Here is a 17,119-nt window from a genome sequence, read left to right on the forward strand (position 1 = left end):
ACGATGACCCAGAACCAGACGCTGAGTAGAACAAGAGAGAATTTACAACACCTAAGTGCTTTCTGTAAGCATCCCCCAGACCTGCTAGGATAGTCATCATCTTCAGCATTAGAGAGTCTGCTGCCAACTGCATATCTGTGTGGTTATCCATTCAGCTTCCACAAAAGCATCCCAAGCTAAGACAAAGAGTAGAGTGCAGCCTAGAGTCACATTACCTTGATTCAAATCTCTGCTGGCTTGGAACAGATTTTCAACTTCCCAAAGATTTGTTTTTCTCACTGGTAAAATAGGAACAATGATTCTACCAGCCTTGAGGATTTTTGTCAGGGTTAAGTGAGATAATTCATTTAAAGTGCTCATTTAGTATAGTGTGTGACAGACACTAAGTGCTTATTAAGTGTAGCCACTAGAAGAAACACACACACACACACACACACACACACACACCCTCAACTATTTTACAGATATCCCTTAATATATCTATTTTTAAAGTATTTTAAAAGATGGCAACAATTTAAAAGCTATCAATTATAAGTAATGATTTTATAAAGTTATATTCCAAAAAACTTTGGACAATCCATAAATGATATTTTTTTCAACATAATTTATTGAGCACTGATTTAATACCAGATATATTGATAACTTTTAACTTGTTGATATATATAATTGATAGCTTTTAACTTGTTGCCATCTTTAAAAACACTTTAAAATACATACATTCAGGGATATCTGTAAAATAGTTGAGGTTGTGTGTGTGTGTGTGTGTGTGTGTGTGTGCGCGCGCACAAGTGCTGGGCTTTGAAGGGAATATGAATTAATCATTATATATTACACACATACATATATATATATATATATATATATATATATATATATATATATATATATATATATATATTTGTTTGTTTGCTTTTTGTTTTTGTTTTTTTACCTCAAGGTGTTTATAATCATCTTGTGGAACCTGGAAAACATCTGTTAAAAAATAGGAAAGAATACTAGATGGAATCTATTTAAATACCTTAGGTTTACAATATTTCTAAAATCTCTATAGCATATGTTTATACAACTTGTCAATATACCTCTCTAACACATGTATCAGAAATGTTTCTCAATGTAAGAAAATAGGAAAAAAATTAAATACCTTCTCTAAGATACTTTAGAAAGAATCGTGCACTTCTGAGGCTTTATTTCAAAATCAAAGATTCTTAGCACTGTTTTAAGGAAAACAGTGATAATTTGACTACTTTTCTATATTCAGAAAGTCTGTGTTACCTATGTAAACCCTAGCTTAATTGAATATAGTCAATTAATAAGAATTTCCACTTTTATCATGTTCCTTTGACATGAACATCATAATCTTCCCCAATGTCTATCACCATGAGACTTAACTTTTTAAAAAATTTGATACGTATGATCTGAGATTTAGTAAAAGGGTCCCCAAGAATTGACTGAAGGAAATCTGAAGGAAATCTTCATTTGCATCTCCTAACTTAAAAATATTCCTTAAAATTAAAATTTTATATCTAAAACGACTCAGCACATACTCAAATCAACAAGGACCACGTACTTACTGCTTTGTATTTTTCTCTTTGTCAGAAGATCACCAATGTGCAACCAACCATCCATCAACAAAGCCACCATAACAGGTAAGAGAGATCTGCGGACTTATTCTTCTTGTGTCCAGGAAGAATCTGTATCTTTCAACAGTCAACATCACATTAATGCTGATTCTATACTCCAATTCTAAAATGTCAAAGAAATAAATTTTTTCTTCTTTATGTTATCCTCACGATCATTGATCTTACAATTTTTCCATTTAAGCTGTTCCTTGGAAAACCTGTTCTAATGTGCCCCATTCTTAACCACTTGACTTTATATTGGAACTCAGTTCAGCTTTGCTCTAGGCATTTGTGTTGTGGGAGACAGAGTTACCCTCAGAATACCTGCCATTTTTGTTCCAGGCTTGGTTATCTGCTTCATCTTCATATATGGTAGTTTAGTTTAATGAAAGTAAAAGTATAAATAAGAGAAATATGTGTTTTGTGCTGGAAGGAACATATTACTATTCCAGTAGTTCTTATGGGAACTCGGGTTGCTGAGTATAAATACAACTTGCGAGGGGAGAGAAAATGTTATTACACAATACAGAAAAGTTCAGTGTGATGAGAAAAGGGTCTGTTATGCCAGATTTGTGAGACCCCAGTAGACCTCCAGGAGCAGAATACATTGCAATCACACAAGAGTCTTTATTGCAAGCTGGAGCCTGGATTCACAACCAATCCCGATGCAGCAGTCCCAGGGAGTGAATCCCAGTCCTTTGTTCAGTGAGGTTTTATAGGTTTTGGGGGGATACTCTATATGTCACAACATCACACAGCAAATCATTCCATATCTCGGGAAAATCATTGATTAGCACATTCACTGGTGGGAACAAGTTGGGTAAGGGTGATTGGCTAGTACAAGAGGGGGATTCCTTTGAACTGATTGGTTTAAGTGATGAGGGGTGCACGTGCTAAACTACAAGGTTTTCCAACGTGTTATCAACCACCATAAACTACTGGGGGGTCATCTGGCATTCCAGGTATTTTCCCTGTCTTATGCTGATTGGAGGTTGCTAGGGGGGTTTCCATGGGTCTTCACCTAGCCTAACTGAGTCAGGGACACCTGGCACCACAGACCTCTCCTGTTATTTACAGACAAACAACTCAGCAGGGTGGGTATGTGCTTAGGAGTGCTCTGTGGGTTTTTCCAAGGACAAGGGTCAGGCCCCCTTCCTTAGGACAGGCCTTGAGATAGAAGCTGCTGTTATTTATTTATTTATTTTTAAAATGGAGTCACATTAGTTTCTCAGGTCCACAAATGTTTGGAAAAGAAAAGTAGAAGAAAGGATGAGGGAAAGAAAAGGCATAAAAATGTATTATCCCCATGCCTACTGGTCTGATTTAACCAGGAGACTTGACCTGAACTGAACCAAAAACAGAATGAATGATCTCATTTTGCTGAACCTGAAACCAAATTGAACCTCATTTAATCATTTCTCAAAACCCCAATTGATTCATTGAAATAATTGCCTGGAAAAGAAAACCTATGATTTCTAAAATTATTACCAAAAGAAAATTAACATACTCTCCAAACTAGACCAATACTTCATCTTGATTCAAGTGTCTTCTTAGAACCCCAACCCTTAATAAGGAGCTTCTTATTAATTTTTTAGTGAATACAGATTACTTGAAATTTAACTTTATCATGTCCAATCAACTGGTTGCCTTTGTAGTCACCACATCAGAGTTGATTCTGAAACAGTAGTTAATGTTATCTTCTTATCTGAAAGTCTACCAAGTAGCACTTGTATTTCAATGACTATTACATTTTTTGTTCTTTTTCCCGTGTTTCACTTTACAAATCTTGTTGGTAATGACTTTTCATTGTCATTTCATAGTATACATATATTCATTTCATAGTATACATATGGTTTACCAATTTTGTTCTTGACATTGACCAAGAGATCAACAGTAAAGAATTTCTAAATACCAGAATAAGTTATTTTAGGAACAAAAGCCACATTGAACCTGGTCTCCAGCCCTGCTTCAGGAATTACAGGTACCCCTGTGAACAGGAGCTACCTTCCCCCCACCCACTTTTGCAATAAGCAAGACGGACATTTTGGTTTGAGTACAATGTGTGCTATTTTGGTCTCTTGGCATTTGTTTGTTTGTTTTGTTTTAGTTTGAGGTTGCATATGAGCTTGCCTCACAGATGGGGCAGCATCTTCCCAGAAGAACAGCTTTAGGCACCAGTAGAACTCCTTTGTGTCCTACACAAGATGTTTGGGTGCTCAGTGGTCAGAGCAGCTGCCAGCCACATTGGCAGATGACCAGCTGCACTCAGAGACCACAGACATGTTCTTACACATAGGTGAGAAACCCCATAGAAGCTCCCAGAAACTTTTACATAATATTGAATGAATCCCTGGAGAGGGAACTAAGAGACACTGGAATTGGGCAATTAAGGCTAATGGGGCCTCATTTGTACCCAATAACTCCTGACCTGAGGACTAAAGAAGCATCCCATGTAGGAAGGGAGAGCAATTAGCTGTCATTAACTGCTTGGTAGCTGGGCTCCTCACAAAGCCCAACAGGAAATTGCCTGGCTAGTGAAAGGAAGTCTTTTTTCTTGTCCAAATATTGCAAACCAAGGTGGAAAGAGGGGTCTGGAGTGTGAGGGGATGATGGCAAGGGCAGTGAAACGTTCCTGTCTGTCATCCCATTCTGAAAAAGTGAGTCCTTAAAACCTAAACAATAGTAGTAATGGTGGTTGAGTCTTTGACACAAGCTAGACTTCAGATAAGAAAAGGTAGTACTTATGTGTTTCTTCCCTCCAGACTTATTCCCTCCTGTTAGAAGCTCACTATATCTCTGTAGTAGTACTGAGAAGATGAGAAAAGGGTTTTTTTTGTTGTTGTTGTTGTTGTTGTTGTTGTTTAAGTCAGTAAGGCAACCTATCATATCAAGGCAGCCATCTTTGAAATTTTGCTGAAAATCTGGAGGAATAGGGTTGTCTAAATTCATTTCCTCACTAGCCCAAAGGGCTATATTGAACAAGCTCAAGGCTCCCCTTCAGGAGTCCTTCATAGATCTACATAGATGTGATTAAAATTGTGAGCTGCCTGTCCAGAACTCAAATTGTTCTCTATCATGACAGCTGTATGGCCCTGAGCAGGTTGCATACCTTTCTCTGCCTTGGTTTCTCCATCTATAAAATAGTGATCCCACTTTATGCAGTAAGATCACGGTTGGTAGGTGCCGTGAATTAATGTGTTCACTTTTACTAGCATGGTGCCCAATAGTGTCAGCACTCAATACATCTTGGTAAAATTTGTTTTGTTGTTTTGGTTTCTCTGACCTACTCTGTACATAGAACTAGGGGTGCCAGTTCAGACTCTATAAAAAGTACCAGAGATTATCCTCATAAATTTATAAAATACATAGATTTATTTCTATGGTGTTAGAGGCTGAGATCAACTTGTCAATGTGTTTGAGTTCTGGGGAAGGACAGGTTGCAGACCTGTCTTTCTATTATATCCTCACAGGGTCGAAAGGGGGCAAGCGGGTAGATTCCTTTAAAAGGGTGCTAATTCCATGCTCAGGACCTGATTATCTCCCCAAAGCCTCACCTTCAACTATTACCATGTTGGGGATTAGGATGTCAATGTGAATTTGAGGTGCCCATACACATTCAGTCCATCATGAGGGACAGTGAAAGGGACAGGACAGAAATTAAAAAGAAAAGGGCAGAGTGAGAGAAAGACAAGGATGCAGAATCATAAGAGTAATGTGTGTGGATCCCCCAGAATGGCCCACAGGGACATACTGGCTTTGGACCTGTCCAAATGACACCTCCTGTTGTCCTAATTTTGTGTCCTTTCCCCTCATCACTGTCATAGATGTTAGTGCATTTTTTATTGAGATGATAAGATTATTCTTCAGAGTCTAAAAACTTACTTTTGAGAGCTAGTTTTTTGAAGGAAAAAATAATTCACTATAACTCTTCCATAAACCAATTCTTTAAGTGTAAAAAATAATTAAGAACTTCTATGTCATATAATATTTTCTGAAAATTACTCCCATAGAACATATAATACCATTTTACCCATTCAAGTTTGATTATTTATTGGTACTGGGGATTGAACCCAGGAGCACTTCACCACTGAATGTCATTTCCAGCCCTTTTTATTTTTATTTTTATTTTTTTTAAATTTGAGATCTTCCTAAGTTGCTTAGGGCCCCACTAAATTGCTGAGATTGGACTCCAACTAGTGATACACCTGCCTCATCTTTTCAAATCGCTGGGATTTCAGGTGTGTGCCATCATGCCAGGGTCAGGTTTTTGTTGTTGTTACTTTGATAAATATTAAACACAGAGAAGTTCTACTTCATACCAGAGTTAAAACATGTCAGATACCTGCCAGTTTTTATTTTTATTTATGAGAGGTAATTACATAGATCTAAAATGACCTAATAATTCTTTAAATATAGGGCTTCTAAAGTAGTATTTTTTAAAAAAATGATGTACTACTGAAGAGCTGTTTTTAAAAATGTTTTTATTAGTTGTTAATGGATCTTTATTTTATTTGTTTATTTATATGCAGTGCTGAGAATTGAACCCAGTGCCTCACACATGCTAGGCAAGCACTCTACCATTGAGCCACAACCCCAGCCCAAGAGCTATTTTATTCTTCAGTTGTGATATAACAAAAAGCTGATGTGTGGCTTTCAGATCCTGATTACTTTCAGTATTACTTTCAGTATGTTTCTGAATTTCCATATTTTAATCCTATTTATTTAATCATCTTTAATTTGAGGATTTTCATGCATGAATGTAACTCAGAGAAAAGCTATTTAAATTTCTTTCTTTGGAAGATGTGAAGACTGAAATCTCATGAGTCAAAAATCTACTTGATGGCAGCTCTGAAAATAAATATAAGTTCCATTTTCCCTTATTACACCCTTATAAAAGAAAATAACCCACCATAATAAGATAGTCTTCAGACTTGTAGAATTTTGTTTTTCAGGAAAGTAAAAGAAATATTTAAAAATTTTAATTTCTGAGTAACAGATGTATCATTTGTTTTTTTGTACATGGACTTGAAAATTAGAAAAAATATTGTCCCAATTTCTCATTGGATATGTGTTTATTGTTAGAGTTATTTTAATTATATTCACTGATTATCCTAGAGGCAGAAAAATGGGTAGCCTAAGGCTTTGGACTTCGGACTTTGGAGAAATACAAGTTCTTATACCCAGGCAATACAATTAGTGCAATTGCCTTCCCTCTACTGTAGAGGGCGACACACAATGCCATGAGGAACATAAAACACCACAAAAGTAGTTTCAGTCAGGAAAAGAATATGCATTAAGTCTCTGTTCCACTTCATATTTTTTAACCCTGAAAACTCATGGCTCTATTAAAAAACTGAGTTTATTACAATAGAATTTTGTCAATCTGTAAAGCAGAGTATTAAAAAGAAAACTATCCAAATACTAGTCAGTTAAAACATGAGAAGAAGTGTAACTGTGTTTGTTATTGATCTAAAGCACAAATAATTTCTAAGATTGAATAAGAGGTGAAAAACATAACACAGACATTCAACTGGAATAGTTATTTTCTTATTATCTGAACTAATCATTTAATACTTTGAGCTTAAAGAAAAGAAACTAAGTATGTCATGGTGAGAGTAATGATGCTAACACTTATTTAGATCTGCCTGTAAGTCTTTGTGTCTGTAACAAACACTATATATAACATAATACATCATATACAAAATAAAAATATATATGTGTACCTTTATCTGAAATTATAGTTTGGAGCAAAAGCCACATAAAGAAGGAAGATGGGACCTATGTGAGAGGGATGTACAAGTCTTGAGAAAACACTAACCCTGTTAAGTAAGTATGTAAGAACAGAAGGCCACATAGCCCATCTCCTTTTCAGTCACTCACAGGCACTGGCTGCCTCCTGTAGTCCTTTTTTAAATTTTTTATTCTTTTTAGTTATACTGACAATAGAATGTATTTTAACATATTATGCAAACATGGAGTCTAACTTCCCATTCTTGTACATGATGTGGAGTTATGAATACTGTTCATTTATTCATATAGGAACATAGGAACGTTATGTCCAACTCATTCTACTGTCTTTCCTACTCCCATCCCCATGAACTCCCACTCCCTTCCTGCAGTCCTTTTTATTTCTCCTTTAGTAAAAGCAAAGATTGTGACAATGCTTTAAAAAATGTGAAGAATGAGTGCTCAGTAAGATTTGTTAGGATGCACTTGAAAAATGCTGATGATGCATCATGTTTAATAACTTTAATTTTAAAAAATCAATATTGTAGCTGTGCATGATTATAAATTGGCTTCTTTGGAGTCTTACTTGTTTTACTTTCATACTTAATACAAATAATGACTGTCAGGTATTCCAAAATTTTAAAATAAAGTTTACTTTTATAAAAATTCCACATGAAAAATACTTTTCTGGAGGAAAAAAATGCATAGTTGCTTAAATGCATAGAGTGTGACTATTTATTAGTTAAACCTATTATCTGTTGGATAGGTAAATTTCTATTTTCTTCCTTACTAACACAACTTATAACTTGTTTTGCCTTTCTCTGATTTTATTTTGATAAGTAAAGTTATACCTATTAGTATAGAAAAAGACCAGATCTGAAAAGTGACTTTTTGACTGAGAATTGATGAAAGTTTTATATGGTGTTAAGAGCAGTGAAAACAAGTGAAATGGCATAATTATGGGGAAAATAAGTCTATCTCAATTGCTTAAATATCTGGTTTGGATACTTTCTTATAACTTTAGTTAAAATAAATGAATGGTACTAAATGTTTGTTTTGTTATCACAACAAAAACATTTAGTCCAGCCATTTAAGTTGAATTCAGCTTTCCTATGACCACCTGTGTAATTTTGGTTGATTTACTTCAATTCACTAAATTTTGTTTTTATCACCAATAAATTCTAAGTCAGTGCTTGACATAATGCTTGGTACCCAGGATATATTCATAAAATATTAGTTATAATTATTAATGTAACTATATTATTACTGACATTATCCATCTGGCCAAAAGATGTTTTATAAGCACCTTATATAAGGTATGTAACAAATTAGGTGTGTTGGAGTAAAAGTGACTCTGGCTTTAAAGGATTCACAATCTAGGGGAGAAGGAATTATAAATAATTAATACTTGCTAATATCATGATTGAAGGTTCTTCAAATAATATGTATTTGTAGGCAAGGTGAATGGTTCTACCTAGGAAGAGCTCTCTGCTAAACTTCTAAGAATATGGTATTCTTCATGTGGTAAGGTAAAGATTACCTCAAAGCAGAACCAATAAGAGTGAGATGTGGAAACATGATCAGGCTATTGGGAAAAAAAAAGGATAAATGGAGTTAAAAGTGTATAGAAGCAACTAAAGATAAGTCTCCAAAATTAGATTAAAGCAATCTCACTGGTGTCCTATACCAAGAATAGTGGACATCCTTTTATGGGTAATGGAAAATCATCTATTAATACTATTTATATATATATATGTATGATCCTGGGGTTCAAATCCAAGGCCTTATACAGGTTAGGCAACCACTTTACTTAGGGGGTATACATCCAGCCCCATCAATCAATTTTAAGCAGGGAAACAAATAGGCCTTTTAGAGTGACCACCTCTGGAAACAGCATAGGCATTGTAATGTGGCTCCAACCTGGGGTGGTAGCCTCAGAAGAGAGGTGAGGGAATAGATTCACAACTCTTTTCTGAGAAACAATTAAAAATAGTTAGGAGTTGATTAGATTGGAGAATGAGGAAGAAGTAAATAGTGAGATCATATATACAGATGTCAATCATAGTATCATGAATATACATAAAATATTTAAAACAACCCAAATGTTAAATAATATATCATAAATCTATTTAGGTATTAAAAAATTTCATTCCAAAAATGATTTATTTATGAAAAATATTTAATAATATAGAAAATGGTTTTCATTTTAAGAAATATATTATGGACATTGGATTCAATTTAAGACAGGTTTAGATGTTGATTAGTGATTGGCAAGAGCAGATAGTACCCTTTTGCACAGAATCTGGTGAATGATATTTAAGTATTTCTAAGGATTCAGTTATCAACCTCTTATGACCTAAAAGAGGTTCTGCTGAGAAATTGTCTAATCATATTTCAATATTAAGGTGCCAGAATTGAGCATGAACTATATTTCCAAATAATATTTCTTGGATAGAGCAGCACTCTACTGATTATTGAGTCTATGACAGGACCCTTCTGTTATTTTCCAACTGGTCAGAAAAGCTACCATGTTTTCAGAGAATCTAAATGTCACCACCAAAGTCCACTCTGCCCAGTATCCCTTCCTTATTTACCTGAGTTTTAGAAAGGGCGAAACTTCTCAAACCTGCCTGATCCAAGGAATTCCCAAGGGATATTTAAAAACCAACACAGAAAGACTGGTTCCCAAACGTTGCAGGACAGAATTCTTGAGATAAGATTCAGAATTTGGATTATTAACCAGTGATGCCAGGTGGAAAATGGGATGGGCCAAATTTGGGAGAATAAAAGATATTGAGTGCAGCAAGTAAGAATGCTATCTGTGCACAGTGTTGTCATTGAGTTGCCAGTAATTTGTTGGAAAATTTCTGCCTCTCTGAAAAAGGCATATAGTGACACCCACGCCGCCACCTAACAAACGGTGCAGTCTAGGATACATGAGATAATGGGTGACAAGTGCTCCGGCAACTGGTAGAAAGAAATACAAGGTGATCTTATTATCTGGCACCCCCGTCATCACGGTCGTCATCATCAGGGTCATCATCTCTATTATCTCTCAAAATGTATACAAGATTTTAATTAGAGCACTGTTCTACTCCTAGAAGAAAATGGAGCCTCGTGTCCATGTTTGTGCATGGGGGTAGGAGTGATTTAGGGAAATGTTATGTTTGGTAACTGTATTCTTTTTTGTCTTTGCAAACACAGTACCAAGTGGTCTGGAAAAAAAAAGGAAAATAAACAACAAAAGCAGCATTCTTTAGTCACTCCCTTTATCCACTAAGTGCTTCCTACCCATATGAGCCTAGAAACTATTCTAGGCAGAGTCAGAAATACAATGACTGTGGTGGGCCAACTGAAAATTCCTTTGGGGCTAATTTCTCAAATTTTACTGTTTAAATGTTACACTGAATTATTTTATCTCTGCAAAGAAATAGAGTTCACTCATGGTCTGCTTTCTTTTACTATTTCAAAAATGCTTTAAAAATCAGTTGAATATATTACTAATACTAACAAAAACTAACATTTACTGACATTTGATATGAACTAAACACTGTAGACCTGTCATCTTTTAAAAAAAATACAGAAATCAGAAGAGATAGACACTGTTACTATTCCTGCTTTATAGATGAGAAAATAGGTTAGAGAAGTTAAATAACTTGATCAAAGAAATATAGCTAATGAAATACTAAGTGTAGATTAAGCTTAGCTCACAGAATGTTAAGTAATTTCTCCCCCTAAATTTATTGACATAGACACCCAAACCTTTGCAAGCTGTTGTATCTACCACCCCATAAAAAAGTTATTCCCTGGGGATGTTAGACCTTCCCCATCCCCCCCAACCCTGCTTCTTTCCTTTTCCCTTTCTTTATTTTCTTTTTTGTTTTGAGGGTAGAGAATAAATCTATGCCATCTATTGCTGAACATATATGGATGGAGGGTAGGACTTAGAGAGGGAAAAGATCTATTGATGCAGAGAATCCCTTTGGGAACCCCTAAGAAATCAGTTCTATTAGTGAAGTGAAGGACTCCTGCCTAGGGCATAGAGTCCTTCAGGCACACATCAGTCTCTGCTGTTCTTTTCATGATTCATCTGTTGTGACCTGAGTGCTCAGGGCAGTAATATCAACCAGCCAGGTTCCCAGGTCTGTGTGAGAAGTGAGGCAGATGGAGAATTTCAGGACTGGGGAGAAGCCAAGTTTGAGCTTTGCTGCTCACCTAGCTCTAGGACCACTCATTAAATACCAGCCTTTGTTTGCACATGGTTCTGTCAGATGGGGATCTCATGTTCTCCTTGTGGGAAGGCATACTCGGGGTCTTGCCATCCACTGCCTTCTTAGCTACCATTTCCAGGCATAGAACTCTCTATTCTTCAAACACTCTTTCTACAGATATTTCTGATGTCTAAGTATCCACCACTTTTTAGTATGCCACCTTCTCTTTTATGATTCTTACTGCAGTACTGTTGGCCTTGTGGAAGTATTTCTAACATGCCTGGCAAAACAGATGAGAGGGGTATGGCAGTGGTTTTCTGGACATATTTTTGATGTTTGCATATTACACACTAAATTTCGTCCACATGGAAATCTCTTTTTCTATGTGTCCTCCTGGGTTTGCTCTTTTATTCATTCATCCCTCATGGGTGAAGGACTGTACTTAGACTCAGAAAACCCAGGTATAAAATACTTCTGAGCATTAGAAAATACCATTACCCTCCAGATATTTCTGAAACTTAAAAAGGTAAAATGTGCTCAAATGAATGACAAAGAACTTTAACTAAAGAATAGGGAGTTTATAAGTGAATGATTACATGAATAAAGTAAGGAGGGGAGGAAGGAAGAGAGGGAGGACAAATTGAGACAGGGTGAATTCTTTTTTCTAGAGACACAAGAAGCTACCCACAATGTTATTTAGCTTAGAGAGAAGAAGGGACCTGGGGAACCACTACAAGGTCTTAGGAGAACTTTAGCAGCATTAGAAGGAAAAGCAAGAACAGTAAAAGAAGAAATGTTTCCCAAATAGTCAAGAAGGAAAAAAGGACTGATCATGGAACTTAGGCTTCAGACCTGAGGAACAGGTAAGGTCTGTAAGATACCTCTGATGTCACTGACCATGCTTTGACTGTGCTAGGCTTGGTTTCCTTTCTTCCTTTCTTCATTATATTTTGAAAAAAAATTCCAAATCTTGATAGTTATGGTATGTTTGTTCCTTCCAAAGGTCAAAACCTAAGCAGAAGAGTTAGGGTAGGTATCAGAATTCTGAAAATCTGGACAGACATTGTTTCCTGGCTGACTGTCACTCACCCACTTTGTGTGTAACCTTGGACAAGTTACTCGCACATCTTCAATCTTTTGTGTTGAAGTGGGGTGAATAATATTTTACTAATTTTAAGGGATTACATCAGCTAATTCATGTTGACAAATTTGGCAGGGTCTGATAAATGGTAGATGTTAGGGCTTACCAAAAATATGTGGGAAATCATCATAAACTATCAGTAGGATTATGTTACTTAGTTATTGTTGATCCTCAAAGTAGTCATCTTTGGAAGCTATCCACTTTGTTTGAGTATTGCTGCCATTGCTGAACACATTTGGGAATTGCTTTAGTGACATTTTACAAGCTCTCCAAGAAAAAGAAAAATCTAACCGGTTTACTTATAAACTTTACTTTTGCAGGCAGGCATTGTGACTCAGTGGAAGAGTGCTTGCCTCACTTGTGTGTTCAATTCTCAACAATGCATGTAAATAAATGAATAAAATAAAGTCCATCAACAACTAAATTTTTTTTAAATTTTACTTTTAACGAGAAATAGTATTTCTAATATGATTATTATCCCTGTTCACCAGACATATCACCAACCTAACCTAGATGAGGCTAAGTCTAGAATTGAAGCCACTCCCACTGGGTAAGAAAAGATTGAAGTGTTGAAAGTAGAACTTGGACTCTGAAGATAATTCTAAGGTAGGAAGTCCTAAATTCTTTAGTCATGGAAACATGTGGAAAAAGCATATGCACAAGTTTTCCCAAGGGTCACTTTGATGCAATTGGCTTTGTCTGTATTCTGATCAGTGTGGTCATCTCTGGGAGATCTCTTTCCACCAGGTGCCATTTACTGGAACCCCTTCACAGTGGTGGATGGATGTAAAGGAGAAGGTGGTGTTGACTGAGGTCACTGGCTTAGGAGGGCCTACGAGTCCTCAAGGTTTCCAGAGAGAGGACAACAGTGGAAATTGACCTGGCATCTTGTTATGCCATTAATTCTCAGTGAATCTATTGAACTATTTTTGGACCAAGGCTTTAGCATTTTATTCTTTGAGGATTCTATACAATTTTCCTTTTGGCTGGCTTCTCACCTCCCTTCAGAGAATTGTGTATCAACAAATAACTCATTTGAATCAAATGTATGGAAGATGAAAAAAATAAATAAAAAAATAAAAAAATAAAAACAATGAACCCTTGGTTGTAAGACAAGAAGCAACTCTACTAACTTACACAAAAAACAATTTAGTAAAAAAATATCTTAGAAGAATCCCTTATTTCCTGGAATTTGTGCAGAACTGAAGGATAAAGTTTGAAGGCGTTGATATATTTTGACAATGCTAAAAAGCCAAAAATCATGGGGGAAAATCCTGTGGCAAGTGCAAGATAGTGAGGTCCCTGCAACTGTTCTTAGATTCTCTATTGTTTTTCTTTAATAATGAAACTGCAAAGAAGGGATCAAATTGGTCTAGCTTGGTCTTGATCCTTGGCTAAAAGATTAACAGGGCATCTGGCTTCACTTCCACCAGACTATAGAATAATGTGGTAATAAGTGCCTGAGTTTTGGGGTCAGATTTGTGGATTCATATTCTAATTCTGCTGCTAATAGATGTTTCTCCTCAACAATTCATTTGACCTTTTGGAGCCTCAAGATCCTCAGTTTTTAAGTAGACATAACAATAATCACTGATGTAGAGATAATATTTATGAAAAATGAAGCAAGAAACATGGCACATAGTAAGCACTTGTTCATTGTTAGCTCTGCAGTTGTTAAGATTATCCAATGAAGACATTAAGTAACTTCCTAAAGGAAATCATGATACTCTCAGGGGAAAGATATGCTGAGAGGCCAAAAAATGCATATTAATAATAGTAAGATAAGAGGCTTGGCCTGAATGCACAATTTATTTTGGCTATTTATTTCTCAGTAAACTGTCCTTTATGCTACTCAATTTCTTAGGGATATGGGATGTCACCTATTTATTAATGTATCCCTGGGAGCCCAGTACAAAAGCTATTTGACTAACTTTTTTAAAAAAATGTATTGATGTCTTCTTTATGCTTTAGTTCTCTACAGGGGACCGTGACCTGTGACTTCTGGCTTACTCTCAAGTGTAGGAACCAAAACAAGGAATAATTTGCATTTTTATTTTCTTTGCCTAATAGTAATCTAGATGGACTATCATTGATTGAGTCACTTATTAATTGGTTTTACTTTTAGGGATACAGAATAATATGGAATTAGAGTATTTTCAGTCCTCTCAGTTTTCTGAGAATAATGTGTGAGTGGACTCTAGAATGAGTTGGATTTCTAAATTCCTCTCAAGGTCCATTATATGAACTTTTGGACACAAATCGGCACACACTGGCATTTATTAAAAGTACCTCAGCACCAGTTCCACCTCCATCCCAGCAAAGAGAAGTATCAGAAGGAGAACTTAAGGTCACCTCGAAAAAGCATCTTACTCTGTGGAAGGAGATGGAATTAAATCCTTCAAGATCAATGGAAGCTCACTGTTGAATACTGCACAACTTACCCACTTGTAAAGTTACTGTCACTGTGATCAGGAGAGCCCAAAACCAGGTTCTGAGGAGCTAGGCTGAGTGTCACACATCCTGGCAGAATCAGTCAGGTAGAACTTCATGGATCCCACAGCTGATTCCTGTAGAGCCACTGTGGTGCAGATCTGCTGGATGCTTCTTCCCAACCAACATACTCACCACCCCACATTCTGTCCAGACCTTGGAGACCACTGAGCCTGTAGCAGGTACTGGCCTAAGTCCATCATCTCAGCCCCTATTCCAGTTCAGATATCATATACCCTAAGCCTAGCAATTTGCCCCCAGGGACCAACCATGCCTTCCTTAGCACATCTTCAACAGCGTCAGAGATGTTCCCTGACCTGGTTAAATCTGGCCTCTCCACCAACGTCATTACATCATATCACCCAATACAAAGAAGACATTATTCATGCAAAACTGAAAGTATGGCCATCCTTGGGATTCATTTTTTTAAAAAGTATATGTCTTTTCCCAGGTAAGAAGGTAGACATTGTAAAAGGATAGGTTTTTGCTTCATTAAATCAATACAAAGAATCCTAGCTGTGCCATTATTAGCCATTTGACACTGGGGAAATTTTCTCTGAGCCTTTATTTCTTACCTACATAATGAAGATAATAGCAGACCTATCTTGGAAAGCCCTTTAAGGATTAAATGAGAAGGATAAGCAACAAGCCTAGCATCTGGCACATGGTAGCAATTAAAAAAATACAACAACCCAATTCTTGAATAAATGTATTCTTGAATACACTATGACACTTCCTCTAGTGAATTTTAGAGAGAAATGGATTACCTTTAGAATGAGAAGCTCAACATAAGTAACAATGGCGTAAACAGCTGCATTTCTCTCAAAGTCATTTTACTTTATTAACTTGTTCCTTACTCTCTGTGTTCATAAGAAACTAGCTATGCATGCACAAAATGTCTGCCTGCTTCTGTGGCCAGTTCTTTCCTGCATGTTTAAATTCCTAATTGTGCACACAATCTTAGTCATTATATTTTCATGTGCAAGCAATTAAGACTCATTTAACAGCCCTCCCTCTGGAAGGTTTTGTTCTCCATCTGCCACAAATCAGATTCCTTAGGAACATGTTTGATTTTGAAACAATGTGAAAGTATTGTTCATTTTGTTTGAGTTTCATTTATGTACCATTTTTTAAAATGATGTAAATGGATAGCCACAGAAAACTCCACAGCTGGTCAAAACAAGATATCAAAGAAACCATGGAAATGAAGCAAGATTTTTTCAAAAAGCTAATATACTAGGACAAAGAAAAAAAACATAGTCTGATAAACATTCCTCACACATTTTGCCCATAACTATTTACTTTACAACAGATTTTAAATAAGAGGAAACAGGAATGCATCCCATTTCCTACTTTGAATCTAGGTTATCTTGAGCCAGCAATTATACATAAAGAGAAAGAGTCAAAGAAGCCAAAAGTAGGAAAACATAAAATGATTAAATTAGTAATTTTTTCCAAATAAATATAGTACAAAGCTAGAGGTTTGAACACTCATAACCTCAGAAGAATTCAACATTTTTGTATGATGTTTTGTTCATTTAAAAGTCAATTAAATGAGAGTTCTTTGTGAACATGTAAAGTCCAATGAACTTTATAACAGGACATAGAGCCAATGCTTCCTCAGACTAAGGAGGGAGAAGAATTTCCAGGTGAAGGACACAAATAAGTATGAGGAACTGGTAACTCTGAAATTCAGCAAAAATTTAAAAAGATTAGGATTAGTTTTTCTTGGAGGTTTTTAAAATTAAATATTATGAGTTGGTGATAGGGTCCAAACAAATCATGGAGTTTTGTCTGCTTACATTTCTCATTGTTTAGGCACTTGAAAAAAAAAAAAAACTCACCATCCCAGTTAATGCAGAAAATCTCCACTAATGTATCAATTGGATATTTTGTCCACCAGCTTCCTAAGGCTTTAATAAGCTGCAATG

The 17,119-nt window shown here is 36.0% G+C and overlaps 1 protein-coding gene across 1 annotated transcript in view; it reads left to right on the forward strand.

Annotated features, from left to right (window-relative positions):
- Nucleotides 1-17,119, forward strand: part of LOC143386883 (3',5'-cyclic-AMP phosphodiesterase 4D-like) — a 144,208-nt gene that overhangs the window by 96,850 nt on the left and 30,239 nt on the right. Inside the window, exon 7 of the mRNA XM_077108397.1 lies at nt 1,597-1,646. Coding sequence (XP_076964512.1) covers nt 1,597-1,646 — 50 coding nt within the window. The remainder of the gene's footprint in view (nt 1-1,596; nt 1,647-17,119) is intronic.

This window comes from Callospermophilus lateralis, unplaced genomic scaffold (assembly GCF_048772815.1).
Source record: "Callospermophilus lateralis isolate mCalLat2 unplaced genomic scaffold, mCalLat2.hap1 Scaffold_66, whole genome shotgun sequence".
In the NCBI taxonomy this organism is placed as follows: Eukaryota; Metazoa; Chordata; class Mammalia; order Rodentia; family Sciuridae; genus Callospermophilus; species Callospermophilus lateralis.